Genomic DNA, 13,502 nt, shown 5'->3' with positions numbered 1-13,502 from the left:
TTAGTAGGTGAACAGCCTCTATTAAAGATGAGGTCAAGTGCTTTGCCTGCATTGTGAGTGTGAGGGGACTGGGAAAGAGTGAGGTCAAAAGAGAAAAGGAATGGAAAGAAAGAGGTGGAATGAAATTAATCAAAGGCAGACATCGGGAGGTTGAAGTTGCCTAGTATGATGAGTTGAAGTTGCCTGAAGGACTCGTGGATACCATTTTATGTCTCTGAGAGAAGTTTGAAGGAAGTTGTTAACTAGCATTAGCCTTGTTGGCCGCATATTGGCAGTTCCAAATGTTGTCGGACCCCAGGAATTCCACATTCCACCCATGGTACACTAAATTAGAAGGGTTGCAGCTACGGGGTTGGGAGCATCTGTAAAACCTACAGGGAGAGGAGCCAACTGGGATAGAAAACACACACACACGTAGTTGACATCTACAAAAGAGTACAATGAGATCATCTGAAAATAACTAAGATACTAAACTGAGAGAGTGGTGTGAAGCCTCCCTCTCATAACTTGTATTTATTCGTTTTTCACATAGCATTCTATAAAACTTTTATGTGATGTTCAATAACATATTTTTTCCAACATCAAAATATCTACAATATTGTGACACAAGCTTTTAAACTGTGCAATAGGTACTTCTATTGGTGTGCCTCATTTTATACTTTGTCGAAAAGGGTCTCTCCCTCACACACACACCAGCAGCAACTTATAATTGCCCACAACAGACAGATGATGAAGAATAGACTGTTGCATCCTGTCCCCTCTGCTGCTGCTGTGTGTTTGTAGCCATTGACATGCTAATGGGCTGACCCAGAACCCAGTATGATCTCATTCAGCCACATTGTCCTCTGGTGGTTGTCTGCAGTATGTGGACCTCAGGACTTACAGTACATTCAGTTAGAAAAGGAAATAAAATGCTGCTAGTAAATCAAATCAAATTGCTTTGTTAATGTGCTTTGTTAACACGTGTAGACTAACAGTGAAATGCTTATTTACGGACCCTTCCCAACAATGCTGAGACAAAAATGTAGAAGAAATGAAGTGTGCGTGTGTGTCTGATCCCTTCAGAAGGTGTGTGTGCAGTAAGTATGTTTACATACTTACAGTATGTAGCCTAAGCAATGCATCCCAAATATATCTGGTGGAAACTTCCAGGCAAGCGAAATAAACAACACCCGTACTCAGTGATGTTTGGGTGAGTGTTCTTGTTTTAGCTAGGCTGTGTTGGCTGTGCCATGCCCGACATAGGCTAGGTGTTGGCTAAAGGAGAAACAGACTGGCAACCAGGCTTAACAGGATAAGTTGCGTTACAGGAGAAGCAATGAAGCAACTCAGAAAGGCACTTTAGGCTGCCCATACAACGAAGTGGTAGGCCTGATCACCGGAAATGATGAGACAGCCTATAGGGAGGAGGTCAGAGAACTGGCAGTGTGGTGCCAGGATAACAACCTCTCCCTAAATGTGAGCAAGACAAAGGAGCTGATCGTGGACTACAGGAAAATGTGGGCCGAACAGGCCCCCATTAACATCAACAGTGCTGTAGTGGAGCGGGTCGAGAGATTCAAGTTCCTTTGTGTCCACATCACCAACGAACTATCATAGTCCAAACATACCAAGACAGTCGTGAAGAGGGCATGACAAACCTTATCCCCTCAGGAGACTGAAGATTTGGTATGGGTCCTCAGATCCTCAAAAGGTTCTACAGCTGCTCCATCGAGAGCATCCCGACAGGTTGCATCACCGCCTGGTATGGCAACTGCTCGGCATCTGACCGTAAGGCGCTACAGAGGGTAGTGCATACGGCCCAGTACATCACTGGGGCTAAGCTTCCTGCAATCCAGGACCTATATAATAGGCGTGGTTAGAGGAAAGCCCATACAATTGTCAGAGACTCCAGTCACCCAAGTCAGACTGTTTTCTCTGCTAACCTGTACCCCTGCACAATGACTTGGTACAGGTACCCCCTGTGTATAGCCTCGTTATTATTGTGTTACTTTGTATTATATTTGACTTTAGTTTATTTGGAAAATGTTTTCTTAACTCTTCTTGAACTGCACTGTTGGTGAAGGGCTTGTAAGTATTTCATGGTAAGGTCTACTCTTGTTGTATTCGGCACGTGTGACAAATAAAATTTGATTTACACTCAAAATGATATTGCTAGCCCCTTAGTTGATTCCAGTTGGAACATTCAAAGCAAAGAATAACCAAGGGCAGATGTTGAATGAAAGTTAATTTAAGTATTTACCAACATATTAGTCCTAACATGAAACATTGGCATTGCATGAAGTTGTTCTCTCATGTGGAATCGGCACATCGTGCTATGCACAACCCCAGATCAACGCTAGCCCTTTCCCCTAAGCTCTTCATGTTGATCTGAAAGAATTGGATTGGACTCGATTCAACTGCACAACAAATCATCCAATCCACGATAACTTGAATCAGGTATCGGTACTGGGATAAAACCAAAATCTGCACACCCTGTGGGTCCCCCAGGAATGGCTTAAGAAACTCCACAGTTCTAAATCAAGTTTCAAATCAAATTTTATTTGTCACTTGTTTTGTAAACAACAGGTGTAGACTAACAGTTAAATTCTTACTTATGGGCCCTTCCCATCAACGCAGAGATACAAAAAAATAGAGAAATAACAGAAACATAAAAATAAAAGCAACGATAATTGAGGTAGATATGTACATATAACAAGGAATAAAGTGACTAGGCAACAGGATAGATAATTAACAGAAGCAGCAGCGTATATGTGATTAGTCAAAAAAGTTTGTGCTCAAAGGGTAAATGCAGATAGTCCGGGTAACTATTTAACTAACTATTTAGCATTCTTATTGCTTGGGGGTAGAAGCTGTTCAGGGTACTGTTGGGTCCAGACTGCAACAGCAGAGTGAACAGTCTATGGGCAGTGTGCACTACCCTCTATCACCCCAGTGAAATCCCATCAAAGCAGACACACCTGAAGGTGATTAGCTCATTAGCTCCCCACAGGAGCACACCTGCAACCAGTTAGTGCGTGATTAGAGAGGAAGAAACCCGAGTAAACTTCCGAAAAAGGGAAAACAAATCAGTTGTGTTTTGTAATGGATAACTGCATATGTACTTGTTTTGGGCAAGTTCATATAGCTGAGGCACCACTAAATATGTTTCTACTATGCATTAAACACATTTCAACTCTCTCCCGGCAGGGACTCTAAACCAAAACAACTGGGCCAACAAGTACCCATCATGCAGCAATGCTAGACAGTCGCCCATCAACATCGAGGAGGAGCTGACACAGGTCAAAGTTCAGTTCCAGAAACTGGAGTTTGAGGGCTGGGAGGAGGCGATGTCTGATATGACCACCATCAAGAATGATGGCAAGACCGGTATGAGCTCTCAGGTCACCAGAAGTCTCATCATAAAACCAGCCAGTAATGAAACTGAAAAGCTAAAGTAATACAATAAAATAATCAGCCATTAAGTCAGTTAGCTATTCAATAGCCACACTGCCTGTCTCTGAGCCTGGTGGTCTGGGTCTTAATTACAGTCTAATTATAATATATACAAATATTGAGCATTGTTGTTATAGTGTATACGTATGGCACTTTTTTAACTGATGGTACAATTACTTGGTTCTGGTGGGGAGATGATTGAAGGTGTTTTTCCCTTTCTTGGTATGAAATTGGCATGAAATATAATACCCTACATGCTGTGAATGTAAATATGTGTGTGAATGTGCGCGTATGTGCATGTACACGTGAGAGCAAGTGTTCTCCATTGGCAGGCTTCAGGCCGCATCAATATACTGTGTGTGGGTGTATGTGTATATTGGTTAAATAATGCTCAAATAATGCTCTGTTTGTGTTCTCTCCAGTGGCGGTGAACCCAGAGGGGGACTTCTATGTGAGTGGAGGGGGGCTGAGGGGCAGGTTTAAGGTGGGGAGAATCATCTTCCACTGGGGCCTCTGTAAGGCTTCCTCAGAGGGCTCCGAGCACAGTCTCAGTGGGGTCAAGTACCCCCTGGAGGTAAGACCTGACACTCACTCATTATTTCCCCATTCTGATTGATTGCTTTATAGTCAACCAAACTAGGATAAAGTTAACAGTTAAGTAGTCCAATTTGTAGAACTTTTCATTTATTTAGCACTGTATCAAAATATATTGGAATAAGCAGTATTATAAAAATCCATACCGGTATGTGGATCCATTCCAGTATACCTTAAAATAGTATACGTATATCGCCCAGCCTACTCCCAATGACAGTACATAGGATCTCAACCATATCTTGTCTCTGTAGTTGTATTTATTATGGATCCCTATTATCAATCAATCAAATGTATTTATAAAGCCCTTTTTACATCAGGCGATGTCACAAAGTGCTGCACAGAAACCCAGCCTAAAACCCCAAACAGCAAGCAATGCAGATGTAGAAGCACGGTGGCTAGGAAAAACTCCCTAGAAAGGCAGGAACCTAGGAAGAAACCTAGAGAGGAACCAGGCTCTAAGGGGTGGCCAGTCCTCTTCAGGTTGTGCCGGGTGGAGATTATAACAGAACATGGCCAAGATGTTAAAACATTCATAGATGACCAGCAGGGTCAGATAATAATAATAATAATAATAATAATAATAATAACAGTGGTTGTAGAGGGTGCAACAGGTCAGCACCTCAGGAGTAAATGTCTGTTGGCTTTTCATAGCCAATCATTCAGAGTTAGAGACAGCAGGTGCGGTAGAGAGGGAGTCCAAAACAGCAGGTCCGGGACAAGGTAGCACATCCAGTGAACAGGCAAGGGTTCCAAAGCCGCAGGCAGAACATTTTTTAAACTGGAGCAGCAGCATGACCGGATGGACTGGGGACAGCAAGGAGTCATCAAGCCAGGTAGTCCTGAGGCATGGTCCTAGGGCTCAGGCCCTCCAAGAGAAGAGATGGAGAGAGAGAATTAGAGAGAGCATACTTAAATGCACACAGGATAAGACAGGATAAATACTCCAGATATAACAGACTGACCCTAGCCCCCAACACAAACTATTGCAACATAAATACTGGAGGCTGAGACAGGAGGGATCGGGAGACAATGTGACCCTGTATGACGATACCCCCGGACAGGGCCAAACAGGCAGGATATAACCCCACCCACTTTGCCAAAGCACAGCCCCCACACCACTAGAGGGATATCTTCAACCACCAACCTACTACCCTGAAACAAGCTCAATTATAGCCCCCCCAAGATCTCCACCACAAAACCGTGGGGGGCGCTAACCCGGACAGAAAGATCACGTCAGTGACTCAACCCACTCAAGTGACGCACCCCTCCTAGGGACAGCATGGAAGAGCACCAGAAAGCCAGTGACTCCTGTAATTGTGTTAGAGGCAGAGAATCCCAGTGGAGAGAGGGGAATCGGCCAGGCAGAGACAGCAAGGGCAGTTCATTGCTCCAGTGCCTTTCCGTTCACCTTCACACTCCTGGACCAGACCACACTCAATCATAGGACCTACTGAATAGATGAGTCTTCAATAAAGACTTAAAGGTCGAGACCGAAGTCTGCAAGTCTCACATGGATAGGCAGACCATTCCATAAAAATTGAGCTCTGTAGGAGAAAGCCCTGCCTCCAGCTGTTTTCTTAGAAATTCTAGTGACATTAAGGAGTTTTGCGTCTCGTGACCATAGCGTACGTGTAGGTATGTACGTCAAGACCAAATCGGAAAGATAAGTAGGAGCAAGCCCATGTAATGCTTTGTAGGTTAGCAGGAAAACCTTGAAATCAGCCCGAGCCTTAACAGGAATCCAGTGTAGAGAGGTTAGCACTGGAGTAATATGATCACATTTTTTGGGTTCTAGTGAAGATTCTAGCAGCTGTGTTTAGCACTAACTCAAGTTTATTTTGTGCTTTTTATGGGTAGCCGTAAAGTAGAGCATTGCCATAGTCTAATCTAGAAGTGACAAAAGCATGGATTTAAAACTAATTGCATAATTGTTGGACAGAAAGTTTCAAATTTTTGGAATGTTTTACGAAGTTGCAAAAAAGCTGTCCTTGAAATATTCTTGATATGTTCGTCAAAAGAGAGATCAGGGTCCAGAGTAACGCAGAGATCCCTCACAGTTTTATTTGAGATGACTGTACAACCATCAAGATGAATTGTCAGATCCAACAGAAGATCTGTTTCTTGGGACCTACATTTACATTACATTTAAGTCATTTAGCAGACGCTCTTATCCAGAGCGACTTAGAAACAGACAGCATCTCTTTTGTCTGAGTTTAAAAGTTTGAAAAATTGCCGCCATCCACTTCCTCATGTCTGAAACACAGGCTTCCAGGGACGGCAATTTTGGGGCTTCACCATGTTTCATCGAAATGTAAAGCTGTGTATCGTCCGCATAGCAGTGAAAGTTAACATTATGTTTCCGAATGACCCCACCAAGAGATCAAATGTATAGTGAAAACAATAGTGGTCCTGAAACGGAACATTGAGGAACACTGAAATGTACAGTTGATTTGTCAGAAGACAAACCATCCACAGAGACAAACTGATATCTTTCTGACAGGCCAGAACTTGTTCATGTAGACAAATTTGTTTTCCAATCTCTCCAAAAGAATGTGCTGATCGATGGTATCAAAAGCAGCACTAAGGTCTCGGAGCATGAGGACAGATGCAGAGCCTTGGTCTGACACCATCAAAAGGTCATTTACCACCTTCACGAGTGCAGTCTCAGTGCTTTGATCAAAAACCAGACTGAAGTGTTTCGTATACATTGATTGTCTTCAGGAAGGCAGTGAGTTGCTGCGCAATAGCTTTTTCTAAAATTTTTGAGTGGAATGGGAGATTCGATAGAGGCCGATTCATTTTAAAATATTTTCTGGGTCAAGGTTTGGCTTTTTCAAGAGAGGCTTTGTTATTGCCACTTTTAGTGAGTTTGGTACACATCCGTGGATAGGGAGCTGTTTATTATTTTCAACATAGGAGGGCCAAGCACAGGAAGCAGCTCTTTCAGTAGTTTAGTTGGAATAGGGTCCAGTATGCAGATTGACGGTTTAGAGGCCAAGACAATTTTCATCAATGTGTCAAGAGATATAGTATTCAAAAACTTGGATGTCTCCCTTAATCCTAGGTCCTGGCAGTGTTGTGCAGACTCAGGACAACTGAGATTTAAAGAGGAGTCCGTAATTTGCTTTCTAATGATCATGATCTTTTCCTCAAGGTTTATGAATTTATCACTGCTGAAGTGAAAGCCATCCTCTCTTGGTGAATGCTGCTTTTTCATTAGCTTTGCGACAGCATCAAAAATACATTTTGGATTGTTCTTATTCTCCTTAATGAAGTTGGAAAAATAGGATGATCGAGCAGCAGTGAGGGCTCTTCTGTACTGTCTAGCAAGTCTGAAGACTTCCAGTTTGGTGTAGCGCCATTTCCGTTCCAATTTTCTGGAAGCTTGCTTCAGGGCTCTGGTATTTTCTGTATATCAGGGAGCTAGTTTCTTATGACAAATGTTTTTTGTTTTTAGGGGTGCGACTTCATCTAGGGTAAACAGTAGCTCTAAAAAGTGATTGAGTAGGCTGTATAGATTTCATGACTAGAAGCTCAAAATATGAAAACGCAGTCATTTTTTGAAAATTGAAATTTGCTATCGTAAATGTTAGTAACACCTAAGCCTTTGCGGAATGCGCAGGGATATGGTCACTAGTGTAATTAGGAGGAGAGGCCTCATTTAACACAGTCAATTTATCAGGCTTAAGCCATGTTTCAGTCAGGCCAATCAAATCAAATCAAATCAAATTTATTTATATAGCCCTTCGTACATCAGCTGATATCTCAAAGTGCTGTACAGAAGCCCAGCCTAAAACCCCAAACAGCAAACAATGCAGGTGTAAAAGCACGGTGGCTAGGAAAAACTCCCTAGAAAGGCCAAAACCTAGGAAGAAACCTAGAGAGGAACCGGGCTATGTGGGGTGGCCAGTCCTCTTCTGGCTGTGCCGGGTAGAGATTATAACAGAACATGACCAAGATGTTCAAATGTTCATAAATGACCAGCATGGTCAAATAATAATAAGGCAGAACAGTTGAAACTGGAGCAGCAGCACAGTCAGGTGGACTGGGGACAGCAAGGAGCCATCATGTCAGGTAGTCCTGGGGTACGGTCCTAGGGCTCAGGTCCTCCGAGAGAGAGAAAGAAAGAGAGAATTAGAGAGAGCATATGTGGGGTGGCCAGTCCTCTTCTGGCTGTGCCGGGTGGAGATTATAACAGAACGTGGCCAAGATGTTCAAATGTTCATAAATGACCAGCATGGTTGAATAATAGTAAGGCAGAACAGTTGAAACTGGAGCAGGAGCATGGCCAGGTGGACTGGGGACAGCAAGGAGTCCTCATGTCAGGTAGTCCTGGGACATGGTCCTAGGGCCCAGGCCAGTTGAAACTGGAGCAGCAGCATGGCCAGGTGGACTGGGGACAGCAAGGAGTCATCATGTCAGGTAGTCCTGGGGCATGGTCCTAGGGCTCAGGTCCTCCGAGAGAGAGAAAGAAAGAGAGGAGAGAATTAGAGAACGCACACTTAGATTTACACAGGACACCGAATAGGACAGGAGAAGTACTCCAGATAAACAAACTGACCCTAGCCCCCCGACACATAAACTACTGCAGCATAAATACTGGAGGCTGAGACAGGAGGGTCAGGAGACACTGTGGCCCCATCCGAGGACACCCCGGACAGGGCCAAACAGGAAGGATATAACCCCACCCACTTTGCCAAAGCACAGCCCCCACACCACTAGAGGGAAATCTTCAACCACCAACTTACCATCCTGAGACAAGGCCGAGTATAGCCCACAAAGATCTCCGACACGGTACAACCCAAGGGGGGGGAGAGGAAACCCAGACAGGCCGACCACAACAGTGAATCAACCCACCCAGGTGACGCACCCCCAGGGATGGCACGAGAGAGCCCCAGCAAGCCAGTGACTCAGCCCCCGTAACAGGGTTAGAGGCAGAGAATCCCAGTGGAAAAAGGGGAACCGGCCAGGCAGAGACAGCAAGGGCGGTTCGTTGCTCCAGAGCCTTTCCGTTCACCTTCCCACTCCTGGGCCAGACTACACTCAATCATATGACCCACTGAAGAGATGAGTCTTCAGTAAAGACTTAAAGGTTGAGACCGAGTTTGCGTCTCTGACATGGGTAGGCAGACCGTTCCATAAAAATGGAGCTCTATAGGAGAAAGCCCTGCCTCCAGCTGTTTGCTTAGAAATTCTAGGGACAATTAGGAGGCCTGCGTCTTGTGACTGTAGCGTACGTGTAGGTATGTACGGCAGGACCAAATCAGAGAGGTAGGTAGGAGCAAGCCCATGTAATGCTTTGTAGGTTAGCAGTAAAACCTTGAAATCAGCCCTTGCTTTGACAGGAAGCCAGTGTAGAGAGGCTAGCACTGGAGTAATATGATCAAATTTTTTGGTTCTAGTCAGGATTCTAGCAGCCGTATTTAGCACTAACTGAAGTTTATTTAGTGCTTTATCCGGGTAGCCGGAAAATAGAGCATTGCAGTAGTCTAACCTAGAAGTGACAAAAGCATGGATTAATTTTTCTGCATCATTTTTGGACAGAAAGTTTCTGATTTTTGCAATGTTACGTAGATGGAAAAAAGCTGTCCTCGAAATGGTCTTGATATGTTCTTCAAAAGAGAGATCAGGGTCCAGAGTAACGCCGAGGTCCTTCACAGTTTTATTTGAGACGACTGTACAACCATTAAGATTAATTGTCAGATTCAACAGAAGATCTCTTTGTTTCTTGGGACCTAGAACAAGCATCTCTGTTTTGTCCGAGTTTAATAGTAGAAAGTTTGCAGCCATCCACTTCCTTATGTCTGAAACACATGCTTCTAGCGAGGGCAATTTTGGTGCTTCACCATGTTTCATTGAAATGTACAGCTGTGTGTCATCCGCATAGCAGTGAAAGTTTACATTATGTTTTCGAATAACATCCCCAAGAGGTAAAATATATAGTGAAAACAATAGTGGTCCTAAAACAGAACCTTGAGGAACACCGAAATGTACAGTTGATTTGTCAGAGGACAAACCATTCACAGAGACAAACTGATATCTTTCCGACAGATAAGACCTAAACCAGGCCAGAACATGTCCGTGTAGACCAATTTGGGTTTCCAATCTCTCCAAAAGAATGTGGTGATCGATGGTATCAAAAGCAGCACTAAGGTCTAGGAGCACGAGGACAGATGCAGAGCCTCGGTCCGATGCCATCAAAATGTCATTTACCACCTTCACAAGTGCCGTCTCAGTGCTATGATGGGGTCTAAAACCAGACTGAAGCATTTCGTATACATTGTTTGTCTTCAGGAAGGCAGTGAGTTGCTGCGCAACAGCCTTCTCTAAAATCTTTGAGAGGAATGGAAGATTCGATATAGGCCGATAGTTTTTTATATTTTCTGGGTCAAGGTTTGGCTTTTTCAAGAGAGGCTTTATTACTGCCACTTTTAGTGAGTTTGGTACACATCCAGTGGATAGAGAGCCGTTTATTATGTTCAACATAGGAGGGCCAAGCACAGGAAGCAGCTCTTTCAGTAGTTTAGTTGGAATAGGGTCCAGTATACAGCTTGAAGGTTTAGAGGCCATGATTATTTTCATCATTGTGTCAAGAGATATAGTACTAAAACACTTGAGCGTCTCTCTTGATCCTAGGTCCTGGCAGAGTTGTGCAGACTCAGGACAACTGAGGTTTGGAGGAATACGCAGGTTTAAAGAGGAGTCCGTAATTTGCTTTCTAATAATCATAATCTTTTCCTCAAAGAAGTTCATGAATTTATCACTGCTAAAGTGCAAGTCATCCTCTCTTGGGGAATGCTGCTTTTTAGTTAGCTTTGCCACAGTATCAAAAAGGAATTTCGGATTGTTCTTATTCTCCTCAATTAAGTTAGAAAAATAGGACGATCGAGCAGCAGTAAGGGCTCTTCGGTACTGCACGGTACCATCCTTCCAAGCTAGTCGGAAGACTTCCAGTTTGGTGTGGCGCCATTTCCGTTCCAATTTTCTGGAAGCTTGCTTCAGAGCTCGGGTATTTTCTGTGTACCAGGGAGCTAGTTTCTTATGAGACATTTTTTTAGTTTTTAGGGGTGCAACTGCATCTAGGGTATTGCGCAAGGTTAAATTGAGATCCTCAGTTAGGTGGTTAACGGATTTTTGTCCTCTGGCGTCCTTGGGTAGGCAGAGGGAGTCTGGAAGGGCATCAAGGAATCTTTGTGTTGTCTGTGAATTTATAGCACGACTTTTGATGTTCCTTGGTTGGGGTCTGAGCAGATTATTTGTTGCAATTGCAAACGTAATAAAATGGTGGTCTGATAGTCCAGGATTATGAGGAAAAACATTAAGATCCACAACATTTATTCCATGGGACAAAACTAGGTCCAGCGTATGACTGTGAGAGTGAGTGGGTCCAGAGACATGTTGGACAAAACCCACTGAGTCGATGATGGCTCCAAAAGCCTTTTGGAGTGGGTCTGTGGACTTTTCCATGTGAATATTAAAGTCACCAAAGATTAGAATATTATCTGCAATGACTACAAGGTCTATGATCAGTGATTGGTTCATTGACTATAACTAACTGCCTTGGAAGTGAGGGATTTAACATTAAGTAGCCATATTTTGAGATGTGAGATATCACAATCTCTTTCAGTAATGACAGGAATGGAGGAGGTCTTTATTTCAGTGAGATTGCTAATGCGAACACCGCCATGTTTAGTTTTACGCAACCTAGATTGATGCACACACACGGTCTCAATGGGGATAGCTGAGCTGACTACACTGACTATGATAATGGCAGACTCCACTAAGCTGGCAGGGTGGCTAACAGGCAGGGTGCAGGACAGGCAGCAGGCTATCTCATTGTGGAGCTAGAGGAGTTAGAGCCCTGTCTATGTTCATAGATAAGATGAGAGCACCCGTCCAGCTATGATGGAGTCCGTCACTCCTCAGCAGGCCAGGATTGGTCCTGTTTGTGGGTGAGTCCCAGAAAGAGGGCGAATTATCTCAAAATTATATCTGTTGGGAGGGGCAGAAAACAGTTTTCAACCAGCGATTGCGTTGTGAGAGACTGCTGTAGAGATGATAACTCCCCCTAACTGGGAGGGGGCCAGAGACAGTTACTCGATGCCGACACATCTTTCTAGCTGATTTACACGCTGAATCTATGTTGCGCTTGATGACCTCTGACTGTTTCATCTTAACATTGTTGGTGCCGACGTGGATAACAATATCTCTATACTCTCTACACTCGCAAGTTTTAGCTTTAACCAGCACCATCTTCAGATTAGCTTTAACGTCGGAAGCCCTGCCCCCTGGTAAACAGTGTAGTATCGCTGGATGATTCGTTTTAAGTCTAATACTGTGGGTAATGGAGTCGCCAATGACTAGAGTTTTCAATTTGTCAGAGCTAATGGTGGGATGCTTCGGCGTCTCAGACCCCGTAACGGGAGGAGTAGAGACAAGAGAAGGCTCTACTCTGTACTTACTGGTGGCACAGACACTGTTTCATCCTTTCCTACACTGAAATTACCCTTGCCTAGCGATTGCGTCTGAATCTGGGCTTGTAGCACAGCTATCCTCGCCGTAAGGCGATCGTTCTCCTGTATATTATGAGTACAGAGTACAAAACCAAAAATATAAACGATAAGTAAAAAGTAAAAACCGTAAAGTTGTCAGGTAGCAAAGTAGGGTTGGCAACAATTATCATCATTGTCGCAACCCTATTACCAGCCTGTTCAACCTCTCTTTCAAATCATCTGAGATCCCCAAGGATTGGAAAGCTGCCGCAGTCATCCCCCTCTTCAAAGGGGGAGACACCCTGGACCCAAACTGTTACAGACCTATATCCATCCTGCCCTGCCTATCTTAGGTCTTCGAAAGCCAAGTCAACAAACAGGTCACTGACCATCTCGAATCCCACCGTACCTTCTCCGCTGTGCAATCTGGTTTCCGAGCCGGTCACGGGTGCATCTCAGCCACGCTCAAGGTACTAAACGATATCATAACCACCATCGATAAAAGACAGTACTGTGCAGCCGTCTTCATCGACCTTGCCAAGGCTTTCGACTCTGTCAATCACCATATTCTTATCGGCAGACTCAGTAGCCTCGGTTTTTCGGATGACTGCCTTGCCTGGTTCACCAACTACTTTGCAGACAGAGTTCAGTGTGTCAAATCGGAGGGCATGCTGTCCGGTCCTCTGGCAGTCTCTATGGGGGTGCCACAGGGTTCAATCCTCGGGCCGACTCTTTTCTCTGTATATATCAATGATGTTGCTCTTGCTGCGGGCGATTCCCTGATCCACCTCTACGCAGACGACACCATTCTATATACTTCCGGCCCGTCCTTAGACACTGTGATATCTAACCTCCAAACGAGCTATACAACACTCCTTTCGTGGCCTCCAACTTCTCTTAAACGCTAGTAAAACCAAATGCATGCTTTTCAACCGTTCGCTGCCTGCACCCGCATGCCTGACCAGCATCACCACCCTGGAT

The 13,502-nt window shown here is 44.3% G+C and overlaps 1 protein-coding gene across 1 annotated transcript in view; it reads left to right on the top strand.

Annotated features, from left to right (window-relative positions):
• The window catches only part of LOC124037397 (receptor-type tyrosine-protein phosphatase zeta-like), a 92,401-nt gene that overhangs the window by 39,138 nt on the left and 39,761 nt on the right, over positions 1-13,502 (top strand). The window contains exons 3-4 of the mRNA XM_046352098.1: positions 3,190-3,369; positions 3,858-4,009. Of these exons, the coding sequence (XP_046208054.1) occupies positions 3,190-3,369; positions 3,858-4,009 (332 nt within the window). The remainder of the gene's footprint in view (positions 1-3,189; positions 3,370-3,857; positions 4,010-13,502) is intronic.

The sequence above is a fragment of the Oncorhynchus gorbuscha genome, linkage group LG06 (assembly GCF_021184085.1).
Source record: "Oncorhynchus gorbuscha isolate QuinsamMale2020 ecotype Even-year linkage group LG06, OgorEven_v1.0, whole genome shotgun sequence".
NCBI classification, from domain to species: domain Eukaryota; kingdom Metazoa; phylum Chordata; class Actinopteri; order Salmoniformes; family Salmonidae; genus Oncorhynchus; species Oncorhynchus gorbuscha.
The sequence above is the reverse complement of the archived record's forward strand: the minus strand, read 5'-3'. Positions and strand labels throughout refer to the sequence as shown.